This window comes from Kogia breviceps, chromosome 16 (assembly GCF_026419965.1).
Source record: "Kogia breviceps isolate mKogBre1 chromosome 16, mKogBre1 haplotype 1, whole genome shotgun sequence".
Classification (NCBI taxonomy): Eukaryota; Metazoa; Chordata; class Mammalia; order Artiodactyla; family Physeteridae; genus Kogia; species Kogia breviceps.
Window position 1 is genome coordinate 17654247 of NC_081325.1, and position 18383 is coordinate 17672629.

General features: G+C 39.1%; 1 protein-coding gene and 1 long non-coding RNA gene across 3 annotated transcripts in view; one reads left to right on the top strand and one right to left on the bottom strand.

Annotated features, from left to right (window-relative positions):
* LOC136792815 (uncharacterized) lies at nt 1-12675 on the bottom strand. Of its 2 annotated transcripts, XR_010837276.1 has the most exons (4): nt 12429-12675; nt 11780-11825; nt 10217-10332; nt 1-87 (listed from the first exon to the last, which is right to left on the bottom strand). It is a non-coding gene; the product is annotated as an uncharacterized lncRNA (long non-coding RNA). The 2 variants fall into 2 exon arrangements; XR_010837275.1 differs by having other exon boundaries at nt 11780-12675.
* Nucleotides 11794-18383, top strand: part of DLEU7 (deleted in lymphocytic leukemia 7) — an 18116-nt gene continuing 11526 nt past the window's right edge. The window contains exon 1 of the mRNA XM_059041712.2: nt 11794-12577. Coding sequence (XP_058897695.1) covers nt 12119-12577 — 459 coding nt within the window. The 5' untranslated portion in view covers nt 11794-12118. The remainder of the gene's footprint in view (nt 12578-18383) is intronic.

Here is an 18383-nt window from a genome sequence, read left to right on the forward strand (position 1 = left end):
TCTTCCTCCTTCTTCATGCCTGGAATCCTGACCAAATGCATGGATGGGCAGTTGACATCTTGCAGCCAAGAGGATGAAAGCCACCTGCTGAGGATGGTACAAAAGGAAGCTAAAAGGAGCTGCATTCTTTCATAACCTATCATCAGCTTCCCTCTCCCTCACCTGAGTTTCTGTTACACATGCTAAATCCTTATTCACTTAAGCCTCACCTAACTGGGTTTTCTCCTACAGCTGAATGCAGTAAAAAAATGACACACCATGCTTTCTTTTTCTTTTTCTTCACAGCACTTATCATTATTGGACTTTATGGGTGACATTTATTTGTTGATTTGTTTATAGTCAAACTTACACTAGAATGTAAGTTTCTTGAGGGAGGGATTTGTGCTTTTTTTACTTATTTCTGTGTCCCAGCATCTAGAACAGTGCCCGACCGGTTAAGATACTCACTATTAATATCTGCCAGGTGACTGCATTGCTTTGCAACTTGCTTTTTTCCATGTTAGCACCTGTAGTTCTACCTATTTTTTGTATCGGCATTCATTGTAATAGGGATATATGCTATCCTGGTGTTCCCTGATGTTCTATGATTTTATGTATCCTTTCCCCTACAGACAGGTATTCTAGTTATTTGCATCTTTTTTCTTTTTTAAAAAAATTACACACGTTGTGACTACAATTGGGTTCATATGTGATTATTTCTGTAGGACAAAATTATCCTCCAAAAAGACTGACTCAGCACACTCCCACCAATTGCATATGAGACTAGCCATTACCCTACATTGTTAGCTAAGTATATATTAATCAACTTTTATTTCTGCCAACCTGAGGGGTTGAGAAGTAAGGAGTAAGGCCATATCTGAATTTTTAAAAATATTTTAATTTTATTAGAATATAGTTGATTTACAATGTTGTGCTAGTTTCAGGTGTACAGCAAAGTGATTCAGTTATACATGTACATATATTCCTTCTTTTTTAGATTCTTTTCTAATATAGGTTATCACAGAATATTGAGTAGCATTCCCTGTGCTATACAGTAGGTCCTTGTTCATTATCTATCTTATATATAATAGTGTTGTGTATTCATCCCAATCTCCTCATTTATCCCTCCCCCCACATTTCCCCTTTGGTAACTGTAAATTTGTTTTCGATATCTGTAAGTCTGTTTCTGTTTTGTAAATAAGTTCATTTGTATCTCTTTTTAAAAAAAGTTAGATTCTGCATATGAGTGATATCCTATGATATTTGTCTTTCTCTGTCTGACTTATTTCTCTTAGTATGATAATCTCTAGGTCCATCCATGTTGCTGCAAACGGCATTTTTTCATTCTTTTTTATGGCTGAGTAATATTCCATTGTGTATAAGTAACACATCTTTTAAATCCTTTCCTCCACTGATGGACATTTAGATTGCTTCCATTTCTTGGCTGTTGTAAATAGTGCTGCAATGAAAATTGGGGTGCATGTATCCTTTTGGACTATGGCTTTCTCCAGATATGTGCCCAGGAGTGGGATTGCTGGATCATATGGTAGTTCTATTTTTAGTTTTTTAAGGAACCTCCATACTGTTCTTCATAGTGGTTGTACCACTGAATGTTGATTTCATCTGCATTTTCCTGATAATTAGTAAGACTGACTATCTTTTCATATATTTATTGGACCATTGATTTTCTCTATATCCTTTGCCTATATTTCATTAAAATCCATCTTATAAAAAAAGTTTATAGTTATTCTTTGTATATTCATATATTAATCCTTTGCCTGTTTTTTATGTTGTGAATATATTTCCTCAGACTGTACTTGTTTTTAAATGTTATTCATGATGTCTTTCATCAAATAAAGTTTTAATATTTTATATAATAAAATCTATCCAGTTTTTCCTTTATGATGTATACATACCGTAGCATGTTTAGAAATGCCTTTCCCACTCAGTAATTATAAATATATACAGTATATATTTGTATATATAAATATATATATTATATATTATAATATATAATATATATAATATATATTATATATTATATATATTATATATAATATATAATATATTATATATATTATATATTATATATAATATATATTTATATATTATATAATATATATTAATATATTATATTATATATTATATAACATATAATATATATAATATATAATATATATTATATATTATATATTACATATATTATATATAATATAATATATTATATATAATATATATAATATATTACATATATTATATATAATATATAATATATAATATATAATATATTATATATTATATATTATATAATATATTAATATATATTATAATATATATAATATATATAATATATATAATATATAAATATATAATATATATAATATATAATATAATATATATTATATATTATATATAATATAATATATAATATATAATATATAATATATTATATATAATATATATAATATATAAATATATAATATATAATATATATAATATTATATATAATATAATATATTATATATATTATATATAATATATATAATATAATGTATATAATATATAATATATATAATATATATTAATATATATTATATATTATATATAATATATATATTTATATATATATTATATATATATTTATATTTATATATATATTTATAAATATATATATATTTATATATATGTATATATAAATATATACAGTATTTTCTAACTAAAGTATTTAGCACTATATTATTTATGTTTGCATATGAAGTTGGAACAGATCTTTGTTTTCATCTAAATGGATAGCCAATTGTAATACCACTAATTTTTCCTTCACTGATAAGACATAAATGAAATTATACTTTAATATATAGGCTATATAGAGAGATTATCATTCTAGTATATATATAAATACCTGTTTTTACTCTATTATTTATTTGTCCATTTCAGTACCATTACCCCACTTTTAAAATTAGTACAGCTTAGAGTACATTTTGATATGTGTTAGGGAAAGTCCCTCGTAACTGTTCTTATTTCAAAAATTTCTTGGTTATTTTGAGGCTTTCTCTTCTAGATCAACTTGAGAAGATCAACTTGGGAATGAGCTTGCTTAGTTTTATAAAGATTTTATTGAGGTTTTCTTGGAATTGCATTGGGTTTATAGATTAACTTAGAGAAAACTGATAGCTTTACAAATGTGGACTATTCAATTAGAAAAGAAGTATTTTTCTCCATTTATTTAGATCTTCTTTTATAGTTTGTAGTAATTTTGTTTTACATGTAATTTTTACCATAAGTCTTGAAAATTTTTATGTTTAGTACATTGCCAGCTATTTTGTAGCTTTGTTGTTATTATGAATTGGACCTTTTTCCTTCTGACATTTCTAATCGGCTATTGTGGTACATAGGAAAGCTAATCAGTTTTTGTATGTTGACTATATGTATCTGAAGTCAATTCTTCTTTGTTCATATAGTTTTTCAATTTATTTTTTTGAATTCTCTAGGCAGATGTTTCTAGCATCCATAAGAAGTCAATCTGTTAGCTTCCATACTGTGTTGCTTCCCCTATGAGTGTTAAATTTGGGAATTTAAAATATTAGCATGGAAATTTAAGGGGGCTAAAAAGGTTTTAATTAGAAACACGAATATATATATGGGCAAAATATATATTGCCCACCATATATATTTTAGATTTTGCCCTGGTTTTGGAATAATAGTCATTAAACTTAAAAAAAAATAAGGCATTTTTAAGAAGAATTGTGTATTAAAATAACATTCACTTAAATTATTTTATATATATATATATATATATATATATATATATTTTTTTTTTTCGGTATGCGGGCCTCTCACTGTTGTGGCCTCTCCCATTGTGGAGCACAGGCTCCGGACACGCAGGCTCAGCGGCTATGGCCCACGGGCCTAGCCGCTCTGCGGCATGTGGGATGTTCCCAGACCGGGGCACGAACCCGTGTCCCCTGCATTGGCAGGCGGACTCTCAACCACTGCACCACCAGGGAAGCTCAAAGTATTAGATTTTATTCTTAGCTAAAATGAATAGGGCATTAAGAATTCCTTTCATGTTTCTTTAACAAATTATCTACCATTATCTAAGAATGATCCACCAAAGACTACAATTTAAGCTTCTGAGGAAGCTTAGATAGTTGAACAGAGGTATTCAAGATCCTATTGAATGTGGTTTTAATTTTCAGATGGGAAGTACAGACCAAATAAAATTTACATATGATTTTTTTGAACAAATACTTGGTAATTTGATCACTTCTATGGAACATTTGAGTTTTATGGTCAGATTAGCATCTATAAGATCCCACTTGCTAATTAACAGTGAGCAGTCAGTAAAGCAGATGATGACAATTAAAAAATAGACAGTCTTTATACTGAAATATGTAATGCCATATTTTTATGTAAACATAAATTTTAAAGTATTTTATATCTTTTTCATCCAAGGAAAAAAAAATGGGTCACTTCAATCATGTGGAGCAGATTTTTATTTTTTTAATTATTTTTACCTGATTTAAATTTTTCTGACCATTCTCAATAATATTTTGAAAGAAAATGATTAAAATGACCAAACAAATAAAGCAAGCAGGTCTGTTGGCCTCTCTTGTTTTCCTAGCACAGAGAGCCAATGTGGGAAGGCACTAATCCACCCCTCCCACCACTATTATTCAACATAGTTTTGGAAGTCCTAGCCATGGCAATCAGAGAAGAAAAAGAAATAAAAAGAATACAAATTGGAAAAGAAGAAGTAAAACTGTCACTGTTTGCAGATGGCATGATACTATACATAGAGAATCTTAAAAATGCCACCAGAAAACTACTAGAGTTAATCAATGAACTTGGTAAATTAGCAGGATACAAAATTAATGCACAGAAATCTCTTGCATTCCTATACACTAACAACAAAAGATCAAAAAGAGAAATTAAGGAAATAATCCCATTCACCATTGCAACAAAAAGAATAAAATATCTAGGAATAAACCTACCTAAGGAGGTAAAAGACCTGTACTCAGAAAACTATAAGACACTGATGAAAGAAATCAAAGATGACACAAACAGATGGAGAGATATAACATGTTCGTGGGTTGGAAGAATCAACATTGTGAAAATGACTATACTACTCAAAGTAATCTACAGATTCAATGCAATCTCTATCAAATTGCCAATGGCATTTTTTACAGAATTCGAATTTTAAAAAAATCTTAAAATTTGTATGGAGACACAAAAGATCCCGAATAGTCAAAGCAATCTTGAGTGAAAAAAAATGGAGCTGGAGGAATCAGACTCCCTGACTTCAGACTATACTACAAAGCTACAGTAATCAAGACAATATGGTACTGGCACAAAAACAGAAATATAGAACAATGGAACAGGATAGAAAGCCCAGAGATAAACCCATGCACCTATGGTCAACTAATCTATGACAAAGGAGGAAAGGATGTCCAATGGAGAAAAGACAGTCTCTTCAATAAGTGGTGCTGGGAAAACTAGACAGCTACATGTAAAAGAATGAAATTAGAACACTCCCTAACACCATACACAAAAATAAACTCAACATGATTTGAGACCTAAATGTAAGACCAGACACTATAAAACTCTTAGAGGAAAACATAGGAAGAACACTCTTTGACATAAATCACAGCAAGGTCTTTTTTGACCCACTTCCTAGAGTAATGGAAATAAAAACAAAAATAAACAAATGGGACCTAATGAACTTTAAAAGCTTTTGCACAGCAAAGGAAACTATAAAGAAAACGAAGAGAACCCTCAGAATGGGAGAAAATATTTGCAAATGAATCAACAGACAAAGGAACAAAGGATTAATCTCCAAAATAAATAAACAGCTCATGCAGCTCAATATTAAAAAAACAAACAACCCCATCAAAAAATGGGCAGAAGACCTAAATAGACATTTCTCCAAAGAAGATATACAGATGGCCAAGAGGTACATGAAAAGCTGCTTAACATCACTAATCATTAGAGAAATGCAAATTAAAACTACAATGAGGTATCACCTCACACCGGTTAGAATGGGCATCATCAGAAAATCTACAAACAAAAAATGCTGGAGAGGGTGTGGAGAAAAGGGTACCCTCTTGCACTGTTGGTGGGAATGTAAATTGATATGGCCACTATGGAGCACAGTATGGAGGTTCCTTAAAAAACTAAAAATAGAACTACCATATGACCCAGCAATCCCACTACTGGGCATATACCTTGAGAAAACCATAATTCAAAAAGACACATGCACCCCAATTTTCATTGCAGCACTATTTACAATAGCCAGGTCATGGAAGCAACCTAAGTGTCCACTGACAGATGAATGGATATAGAAGATATGGCACACATATACAATGGAATATTACTCAGCCATAAAAAGAAATGAAACTGAGTTATTTTTAGTGAGGTGGATGGACGTAGAGTGTGTCATACAGAGTGAAGTAAGTCAGAAAGAGAAAAACAAATATGGTATGCTAACACATGTATGTGGAATCTAGAAAAATGGTACAGATGAACTGGTTCGCAGGGCAGAAAGAGAGACACAGATGTAAAGCACAAACGTATGGACACCAAGGGGGGAAAGTGGGGGGTGGGTGCTGGTGGTGGGATGAATTGGGAGATTTGGATTGACATATATACACTAATATGTATAAAACAGATAACTAATAAGAGCCTGCTGTATAAAAAAATAAATAAATATAATAAAGTTTTAAAAAAACCAAAAAATTGGTTTAGTTCTCCCTTGCTGCACCCAGGGTTTAAGAGTTAGAGACTGACTTGAATCTCCCAGTATGAAGTTTTCACTTCATGGAAACACAGGCATAGTGATCTTGTAGCAAAAGCTAAACACAAAACCATGTGCCTCGAATCTCCCCTTTCACCCCCTTTTTTCACTATAATTACCATAGGAAAGGGATCACTGGAAAAATAGAAGGGAGGGAGGAGAAAAAGAGAGGGTGGATAAAACCCCAATGTCTGTTCAACCATAAAGCATGACAGAAGAGACACCGGAGAACAAGAGTAGATAATTTCTTAGAGGAAAAAACAATGCATAAGGGTATGGGGATGAATGTAAGGAAAGGGATAGGGAAGATTAAATTTTTAAAAATATATCAATCCAAGTCAAGCATTTTTTTTCCCCATCATGTTAAAAGGGTACCTATCAGAGCCTGAAAATAAGGGTGATCATGAAGAGTGATGAGGGTGGTTACATTTTTTTTCCACTAAGATTAAAGAACCTGGAATTTAGTTGGATTTAAGCACTCCCCATATTGATCTCTTTTCCATTTTTATTACTATTTCTCCCCCAGTTTCAATATTACAAGCCATATCTACACATACAAGTGAGGGTTTAAGAGTTGGAGACTGAACTGAATCTCCCAGTATGAAGTTTTGACTTCATGGAAACACAGGCATGATGATCTTGTAGCAAAAGCTAAACACAAAACCATGTGCCTCGAATCTCCCCTTTCACCCCCTTTTTTCACTATAATTACCATAGGAAAGGGATCACTCTTCAGAAAGCCAAGCAGGCTTTAAATTTTTCCCACCAAGGGTAAGGATATTCTTCAGGGGTTACATCTTGTAATCAGAAATAAAGGAGAAAACCCGGCAGGGCTGTCTTGTTGGAATCATGTGTAGGCAGCATGAAAATCCATGGCCATTCTCTTACTCTTAAGCACGAAATCATCTACCAAAGGTAGAAGAAATAGGAAAAGTTATATTTACTCTTTTAAAATCCACTTCTGATTTTTTTTTTTTGCCAACATCAAGAATTCTTCCTGGAAATAAACTTATAATTAAGACAGAACCAAGTAAAATGATGTGTATGTCCAGAAAGAATTGCATTTTGTGTCGAGGAGTTTAACTGCACATCAGATTATGTCAGCACAAGCAGATGGGGTTCAACATTTTTAACTTCTCTTTTCCCTCCCTTTACTAGACTTCCCTATTCTTCTACACTTAGTTTTACCAAGCTTCCCTTAGCTTCACCAGCTTAACAGGGTCTGGGCAGGCAGCACATACAAGATGTCCTGAAAACACATTGCCCTATGTAAACAATTGTTTTTGGCAATTCAGAGGTTTCGTGGCAGGACTGCATTTTTTTTTTTCTGAAAATCAAATGTTTAGGCCAAAATTAGACTTGCATGTGCATTTTTATGACTTGGCATATTCAAACATTACAATTGTGTGTTTAAAAAGGGAATTTGATCTTTTTTTGCTCTTTTTTCTTTGGGCTTCCATCTTTTCCTAGTTCCATTGTTTTCTCTTTTACAGTACATTTTCATATCTCGGTACATCGCTTAAGCATCTGTTTCTCCTCAATCATAATTTTCATTCAAGAATAATAACTCTTTGGTCTCTTTGCACATGTTTTGTTTTGCCCCCACCTATGAACTTCACCAGAGTGTGTTGAAGGTTAACGGCTCCATTTCTGGAATTTTCTTGGATCCCTTTTGGAGAAAATTGCCAAAGTATATAAGGAGGGCTCAAATGTATCTGGGCTTTGCCAAGGCCTTTGAGAAAGTCTCCACATAGCTGCACCTTCTTCCAGATCCCTTCTGTTCTCACTGTGCCTGGCTTCTTCATGATTCCACATAGGGGTTCGTATCTTTTGCTCATGTGGGAAAAGAACCTTTGGGTTAATAAAGCACCAGAATACTTGTTTATCTAGCAATGCTCTACCTTGTATATTAATGGGTAGAAAATTGCTTCTCACTTCACTGAGTTTTCCATCCTCTTCCCTTTTCCATCCCACACTGCCCAGAGTCATGAATGTCTCCGTTGGTCATTTTCTAATGCTCCTGTCAGTCTTTAGGAATGATGACAGTTGCTCAAATATCTTTTCCCACAACTGCTAAGGTAGTAGAAAGATGAGGTAAATGACATAAGCCTTGCTGGAAAGGTTGGAGGGACCTTTTAGCAGTGTTTGCCTGAGGGGCACTGGATCATGGGGTCACTGCATTAGCTTATCTATCCTGTAACATATGTCAAGCAGTTTGCTTCAGTTGTGACTTTCTGCTGCAAGAGGCAGTAAACTCAACCTAAAGTAAATGCAAGCAAAACAGATTTTAGTGGTTTGTATAACTGAAAAGCTCAGAGATGGGGCTCTCCTCTCATGCAGCACAATGAGGGGCTCAGATGGTATTATAAGACCACTGGTCTCTGTCTAGATCTCTTAGCTTTTCTCTCTTAAGTGTTGGCTCATTCCTAGGCAGGCACTCCCCTCAAACTCACAAGATGGCTGCAGAAGCTCCAGAACTTACATCTTCTCAGTTTCACATCCACAAGGGGTCACTGCAGTCAGCCATCTGATATTAGGAGTGTTAGCCTCATGAAGCTAGATTTCCAGTGTTTCTGGAAAGAGGAGTACCCCTGGATATCTGACACTCCTGAGGATTAATCAACCCTGGAGCCATCCTACCTTAAGGCTTGTGATCTGAGACAATAACTTATTGATTAAACTATTTTATGTGAAGCTTTCTTGTTAAAGGGGAATTCATGTTTTTTGCCGTTTCATCTTTTGGCCTACACCTTCTTCTAGTTCCATTATTTTCTCTTATACAGTACATTCAGCTGAAAGCATCCTAAATGAGATTGTCATTGGCTGTAGTTGGGTCATGTGCCTATTCCTGACCATTCACAATGGGAACTTGTACTGATGTGTGACTGGCCTCAGCCTAGATGCTCCAGTCCACTTCTGCCATGGGACATGTTCATCCTACCTGATGACATGGACTGAGTGTAGAGGAGGAGGAATAGCTACTGGGAAATTAGGGTATGGTTTACATAAAATAGTGAAATAGATACTGTGAAGCAAAAATATTGGTGTCCAGTACTTCATCCTTTGAATGTGCCTTTTATTATCCAGTGGCCTCAAATTGTCAGTATAGTGAGTAGGGAGCGTATAATTTGTTACCTGGTCTGGTAGCCCAGCGTATATAACTTTGGAGCTGTTTTAGATCAAAGGCGGATCTGCTATGCTATTGACTCATCTCAATAGTCTATGTATACTTTTCTTCAGCTAGGACCTCATATATCCAGCTTTGGAACATCAGCCATTTCAGGTTATGGCAAAGGAAAAGGTGGCTCATGGCCAAGACAGACAAAGCCTTGAGTTGCTGGATAATCTAGTGCTCTCTAAAGAATACCAGAAAACCTAGGCAGCTGTTGAAGCCTCATGTACCATCCCGTAGGCTCTATGGTTTTCTGGTCCCCTCTCTCTTACCTCCTGCAGTTCAGTTGGTCTCATGGCTCTCAGAGTCAGCCTGGTATGTAGAATAGTGGGGCCTCAGGTCAGCCTGTGTCTAGTGATTTCAATTCTGCAGTTGGCTGGAATTCCATCTGTCAAGAAGCTTTTGAGTCAGTCATTTGATAGTGGAAGAGTTGGCCTACTAGGGTTTCCTGCATATCTGGAAAGAGGAGCACCCCTGGAGATCTGACATGCTTTGTGAAATTAGGGGTTCGTTTTTGTTATTCACAGTTAGTCTCTGCTGAACCTAATGTATTTCAATGTTTGAGGATTAAAAAAACACATAAAAAAGAATTTCTCTCTTTTTCGTTATGAACTTAAGTAACTTCATCAAGAGAATCTAATCAATATTAAACTATTTACTTCCCTCCAAAATAATTTCCTCTCTGTCAATGCACAGACATGCGTTTTTACTTACTTATAATTAGTGTGAACATACTTGTTTTTGTTTAAGAAAGGTTTTCTTTACCTTGGCATTCAGATTTGTTTTCATAGGCGAAGAAAACACTGAGAATTAGAAGGAACCTTCACTGGAGAGTTGGGAGGATTATATTGGGTCATACTATCCCAGAGTTAAAGAAACCTTAAAGGACCCCAAATCCCTCCCCGTATCTCTGATGACTGCACTTCTCGACTAATGGACTCACTGGAGTAGCTTTCCCATGCAAAGGCCTCCCCAGATCTTATTCCACAGCACCAAGGGTGGACTCTCCCTTCTAAAGGAAGAATGAAATCCCATCCTCTGGGTCTGCTAGGGTCTACTTGTCTGCCATGGGCCTGCACCCTTGTCCTCTGCTTTACTTCGTGTAGAGTTATCTACATGGTTTCCCATGCAAGAAAAAAGTGGAAAAACCGTGCTACTCTGAGACAGTCCTCCATACCATTCCCCTCAAATGTCTTTTTTTTTTTTAAAGTGTAATCGCACACCAATAGTTTCCAATCTATCAAAGCATAAATTTGCCCGTCTTTTTGCCTAAGTCAAGGAAGTAGCGAAGTGAGGTTTAATTAAAAGCAGCAACTATTTGTACAGCTGTCCCTGGGTTCATGGCTTGTAAAAGGATTTAGCTTCAAACTCTGCTGCCTAAGTCCTTCGGGAGTTTCACAAAAAAAACCATTTAGCCTCCTCATCTGGACAGTGCCAAGCCCTTGCTTCGCAAGTTGCGACCATGCCAAGCCCTTGCTTCTCAAGTTGCTTCAGGAGCAGGCCGAGCTGGGCCCTGATGCAACTTCAGCTTCGGCAGTCAGGCCTTCTCAGCACATGTGGCTTGGAGCAAAGCGGAGAAGATACCCAAGTCCCCTTCTTTTGTATGGGGGACAGGAGCCTTGAAGGCTACTCCACGAAGTTCCTGATAATTCCCCTACGGTTGGGAAAGGGAGGGAGGAGGATCAAGCACAGTTTTCGTTTTGTGAGCTTTTCTCTGGCACCTCACACCTTCCGGTTCCTGGTGGGTCTTTGACCCGTGCACTCCCATCCCTAGTCCCCAAGGCGTGAACGGTCACCGGTAGGCATACTTCAGAGGAGATGGGGGCGGGGTATACCTGCGGATAGATGCATCCACACAGAGCGGCCATGCCAGCGTAAGCCCTGGAGAGGAGGAGGAACCAGCGCTCAGCATTTGGCTGATTTTCAGGTGTACGGGAAGCAGCACTTCAGGCAGCCTTGATTCCGAGCAAGCCTATTCGGACTTGAAGCGAACGCAGTGGCCAGCGTAGGTCACTGACAGCTGGCGGGGGGCGGGACCGGCCCCACGCGCAGAGAGGCAAGGAGGCGGAGGAGCGGCGGCTTAGGAAGAGTGACCCTGGCGACCCCAAACGCCCCGCCTCCTTCGCTCGCTGCTTCACCTGCCGGCGGAGCGCGCCGAGCCGCGGGCGGAGGCGATGGCTAGCCCCGCGCCCTTAGTGGCCTCCATCAGCCACCAAATGGTGGCTCTGCACACCCTGCAGCTTCTGCAGCAGGAGTGGGGCTGGGGGGATGGTCCGGGCGCCCCCGGGAGCCCACGCGACCTGGACCACGTGTCCGCCGCCCCAGAGCGTCGCTCAGACCCACGGCTGGCCCGTGCCGGGCAGGGGCGTGGGGAGGAAGGCGGGGGCAAGGGGGCCAGGAATGTGGGGTCCGGGGCGCGGGCGAGCTCCCCCGAGGGGGAAGTGGTGCGAGGCGCCGAGGGGGGCGCGGAACTGCTGCCCTTACCCCGGGGTCGCGGGCCCTGCACCCTGGCCCAGATGGCGATGCGCAGCGCGCTGGCCCGCGTGGTGGACTCGACCTCGGAGCTGGTCAGCGTGGAGCAGACGCTGCTGGGCCCCCTCCAGCAGGAGCGGTCCATCCCCATCCACCTGAAGGTGAGTCTGGCCTCCAGGACCCATCCCCCTGCGCCGGTTCCCCGTGGGGCGGGGCAGCGGGCCGGGATGGAGACGAGGCTGAGTCGCAGGATCCAAAGTCGAGCTTCCCCCAGAGATTCAGCACCTCGAAGTGGGAATGAGGGAGGTGACATTCCGGGGATTAGGTACTTGGGACGGGGAACTCAGGGCCCACCTGGGGCCCACCTGACTGCAGAACGGAGATGCAGAAAGGCTTTGCCAAAACCTTCCTCTGGCCCTTTCCACATGTGCAGTTTCTAGGGACAGCTCCTCCCACTCCCCTTTCAAATTAAAAGCCGTTTCTCCAGAGCCTTAAATATACGTATTAAGTTCCCTCTGCCTTTTGTATGACGAAATCACCTACATTTATTTGAAGTTCCTTCACACTTATGAATGGCAGTTGTTTTTGCATAAATCCAATTCCGCCCAGAGCTCGGGGGCCTCACAGAGTCAACCTAAATTCTCATAAAGTAGCATGAGAGCGGGCTGGGTCCCGGGTGTTGAAGCAGGAATACTCATGCTAAACTCCTGCTAAGTCACGCAGCTCATATTTGTAGGGCACAGTTTCCTCTTAAGGTACCAAACTGTGTTAGCCGATTTAGCCAGGGAACAGAGCAGCTGCCTCCCAGGCTGAGTGGGTTTGTGGAAATCTGGGGTTCTGGAATCCAGTCTCGGCCTTGCCATTAACCTAATTGGCTTAAGGTCACAAATCTCTCTGAGACCTTCTGGCCTTCCAATTTTGATCTGGAACATTGCTTCATTCATTCCCTGGGGAGTCTAGTGGAAGGAAATGGGGGAGGGGTAATGAAAAAAGAGCATTTCTCAAGACTTGCTGTTCTTGCTCTACAAGCCAAAGTTTGGAAAACATTGATATATATTAGGTTGCACTATATATTGTAAAAGATTGATTTAAAATTAAAAAAATAAAGCATAGCATACACCTGAATAAATATTGTTCCTCTAAACTAGGGTTTCTCAACCTCCACACTATTGACATTTTTGTCTGGATGATTGCTGTGGGGTTGGCCTATGTACTGTAGGATGTTTAGCAGCATCCCTGGCCTCTACCCAGTAGATGCCAGCAGCATACCCTCCCCACCAATTGACAGAACCGAATACTGCTAAACGTATGTGGTGGGAGGGGAAATAAGATCGCCTCCAGATGTGAAGCACTGATTCATTCTGAAAAGTTTAAAAAAATGAAGCTGCATTTCACCAGTGCTCTTGACTGTAAGAGGTACCTTTTTTTGTATCACCAAGAAATTTTAAAAATCCTGCCAATTAAACTGTGATACACATGACGAGCGCTGTGATGCTAGGAACGTATACAGGGCACAGGTAGGTTGGCAAAAGGAGAGACTGAGTGATCAGTCTTACCTTGGGTGATCCTGGAAGGCATCTTGGAGGAGGTAACCTTAAAAAAAAAAAAAAAAAAAAAGAATGTTTACTCTCCAGGCATTAAAGGGAAAAAGCATTTCAGAGGAGCTGTGGGATCCAAGGCCAAGAAGCAATGAAAGGGCCTAGGGCTTTGGGGGAACTAAAATTAGTTCAGTATGGCAGAAGGCAAAAAAAAGGATGCTGGAGAGTTAGGTGGGGTCAGGTGGGAAAAGGCCTGTGGGTCACGCTGAGAACCTGGACTGTCTTGCAGGCAAAAGGCAGCCACTGATATGACTGAAGGAAGGACCCTGATAAATCACAGAGGCAAGGTCAGGTCAGAAGACCATTGTCAGAGGGCCTGACCCGGTTTAGGAGCAATGGCACCCTCTGCTCTGGACTATAAATCATGCCACTTGAGGTTAATGCAGCTGCCACTTCTACTTGGTAATCCTTTTAACCCTCTCTACTTGACTTTTTGTCCTAAACGTTTTCTACTCTCCTCAAACTTTCTTCATCCAAACCTCAACCCTCTCACTCCTTTACTGAGAAAATTGAGGCCATCTGGCACAAATATCTTCCATCCTACCTAAAAAAATCTCATTTCCAATCATCTTCTTTCTTGTCTCTAATAAAGAAATACTGTTTGGTTCCCACCCCCTCTGCCTCCCAAATAAATTCTTTCTCTTAAGTGCTGGAGCAATCTTTCATCGGCCCCTGCACTTTTTCTCTCAATTCCTTCCTCGCTCTTTGTATTTTCTAGTGCTTCCACTCTGCCAAGTCCTCTTAATCCATAAATATGCTCAAATCTTCCTTCACCTACCCAGCCCCTTGAGTCTTGGTCCCCTTCTTCTCCATCACGAGCAAATGTGCAGATGTCTGGATGTGTTGCTGCCAGTGTTTCTAGAGGCACCCAGAGTCCCCATTAAGAACAGGGATCTCCACAAGGAGCTCAGCTCTGTGATGACCTAAGTGGGTGGGGTGGGGTGGGGAGGGAGGTCCGAGAGGGAGGGGATATATGTATATACAGAGCTGATTCACTTCATTGTACAGCAGAAACTAACACAACATTGTAAAGCAATTATACTCCCCCCCGCCCCCACCAAAAAAAAGAATATAGGCAACAAGAACGACAACAGAAAAAGAACACGGATCTCAACATTCTTGCTACTGGAGTCTGCTATTCACCTACAGGGGAGTAATGAGTTTCAGGGCTCCTGAGAACAGCCAGTGCTTTCAAAAGCAGGGAGAGAAGCAGGGAGAGGTTTCTCTGGATGATTTGCCTCCTTGCCAGCATCTTGAAATTTTGCTTGGTTTGCTGTTTGGAGAAAAGGCAGTATCTCCACTGGGTTTGTAAGGTAATGCTTACAAAGCACTTAGACTCAAGGACACAGCAGTCTGTCTCTCCAGGGGGGGCTGGTTATACAGATTTGGCATCATCATTACTGGTGTTAATTCAAATGATTTGGATGAGTGTTCTCTATATTTTTAAATTAAAAACATGCAGATTGATTTTATACATGAGAATGGTTTCAGGAGGATTTGTGCTAAAGGAAATAATGCTTGCATGTCACTTGGAAGTGTGTGGAAATTTCCCTAACATCAGATCTCTTCCATGGCATTCCTTGCCACAGAGAGGAGGAAGACTCACTTGAACAGCACAGCACAGGACAGCGATCAGGTCCCATGAAGCATTCCAAACCTACTGTGCCACTTCGTGCTGCAGACCCTTGGGCAAGTTATTTAGCCTTCCTGTGCTTCAGTCTCCTCACCTGTAAAGTGGGAACAGTGGTATTTAACGTTATTGAGATAATGCATATAAAGTCTTAGCTACTGGCTGCTCATGGTAAATTGTAACACCTTTGAACTTTATTATTATTATTATTGATTGATTCCTCAATCTTCTTCAATAGTCTTATTGACTATTATTATATTTCATTCTTGATATTGATAGATCTGACTCCTGAACTCTGTATTTACTTTTGAGACTGTTGACAAAAACAGAGTTAGGATGACCCAAAGAGACTTCCAGGAAGCCTCCACTTTCCAGAGGTCAGCTTTAGCCCATGGCTGATGACTGACTTAGAGATGTGACCATTGAGTGACTCGCTGATCAAACCACCAAAATTAAGGGAGTGAAATTTTCAGGCCTGAAGGCAGAGAAACCCTCACCACAATAATAATGGATATCTTTAAAGTAGTTTACTATTTTCTTAGAGAAGCCAACACTTGATATTCCTTTTGAGCATTTAGAGATTATCGAACTCATGCAAAACAAACAAACAAACATGAAATGAGTCTTTTCATGCTGGTTAAAAATGCTTAACAAAACTGAGTCTTGTTAAATTTGGTGGAAAGGATGGAGTTAACCAGCTTGATAAAAATTTATTATGGGAGGAAACTGAGGCTCAGAGGAATTTAGAACTGCTGAAGAGCCTGCAGCTGAGAAGTAGTGGCCCATGATTCAAACGTGGTTTTGTCTGACTCTTTCTACCAATCACAGTGCTAGCTCATAGGGGTGTTATGAACATTACACTGAAATAAAGTACATGGGAGTGCACAGTTGTCAGGGCACGGTCACACATGCCATGCACTGCACACCACTTCGGCTGCAATAGTCATTCTGCACACTGAGTATCAGAGTCAGCTTGGGCTGCCATAACAAAATGCCACAGACTTGGGTGGCTTAAACCACAGACATTTATTTTCTCACTGTTGTGGAGGCTAGGAAGTTCAAGAGCAAATTTGGTTTCTGGGAAGGGCTCTCTTCCTGGCTTGTGGACTGTCACCTTCTCACTGTGTTCTCGTGTGGCCTTTCTTCTGTGCCAGAGAGAAAGAGAGATCTTGGATGTCTCTTCCTCTTCTTGTAGGACACCAATCCTATTGGATTAGGGCCCCACCCTTATGACGTAACTTAACTTTAATTACCTCCCTAAAGATCCTATCTCCAGATACAGTCACACTGAAAGTCAGGTTTTCAACACATGAATTTTGGTGGAACATAATTCAGTCCCTAACACTGGGTGATTTGTGTCTCCTCTAATGATGGTCACCTTACATAGTGACAAAAAGCCCCAGGTAAGCATAGGAAATCTTTATCAAACTAGTAAAACTAGCAAAGATGCTATAATACTTGCCACCCAAAGGAAGCATAGAAATGTGTGGAGCACCAGAAGGAAGAGAGTCTAGGATTTTAAAAACTTCTAAAAATGACCAACCCAAAGAGATCATTAACTAAGCCAATCATGAAGTCACTCTGGTTGAGTTTTGTCTGTCTTCCTTTGATAGTTAAAAACATTTACGGTTTCCAAGAGTTCTGTTCTGAAGCAAGTTTCATGGAACAGTGGCTGATGCCAGCTTTTAGAGGCAGAAGAACTTTCCTGCCTTTGCAGATAAAACTTGCCTGTGAGCTCACCCATTGCAATTAACTAATTCTGGTACCAATAATTCTATCACGTTCAGTGGTACACGCTGGTTTTCTTATTCCATAGAGCAAGAGCAGCAGTTGTAAAACTATTGGCTTTGGCTCCACAGTCATTGCTAAGGCTTTTTGCAAATTGCAAGTGTGGATATTGAGTTACTCAGAGGCAGACATTGATGATGAGTACTTTTTTTCCCCATTAACATTGGTTAGTGAAGCCAGTTTCTGCAAATTTGGGAATTGTGTCTTTAAAAATTGCTAATATTCTATTGAAGAAATAAATTCTCATGGTTATATTATTAGTAGCCTTAGCCAGGGGATTGTTCTTTGTCTGGGACAAAATTGTGCTTTTATGTTAGGAAAAGGCCAAGTGACAGCTCTAGAAGCAGCTTAGTTATAGCTTTGTCATTCCTTATAAAGTGAATGATATGAAAATCAGGACCTAAAAGCTTTCTGAAATGAACATTTAGGGAAAGATATTGCAGGAAGGCCCTAAAACAAACCTACTTATGTTTAATGTCTTGTGGAAATGCTGCCTTGCTTTATTTTACAATTTGGGGGTTTGCCTTGTGAGCATACCTGAATCAAGAGCTTGTATCCATCACAAAGTGCTTTTCATTAGACTTTTCTGATGAAAATGGTACTGTACCCAAAGCAAATGCATAAGGAACCTTAGTTACTTGTGAGCGTTTACACTGGGTACACCACAAGTAAAAATGTTTAATTTCCTGTGGGCGATAGACTTTTTATGGTGATGGCAGATACTGCAGTTCTTCACTAGGTGTTTTATTAATACGAAGTTGCATATCTATTTGAGATTGACCTAGAGTTTAGGCAATTGGTGATTGATCTGGGCCCTGTGAATTTGTTGTTCAAAGCCAGATGTCAATGAACAAAATGCAGTTGGGGCAATTTGTAGTATACTGTTCCTGATAGTATGGTTTTCATAACGCCACTCTAAAATAGAGAACGACACTCCCATTTTCTGTGCAT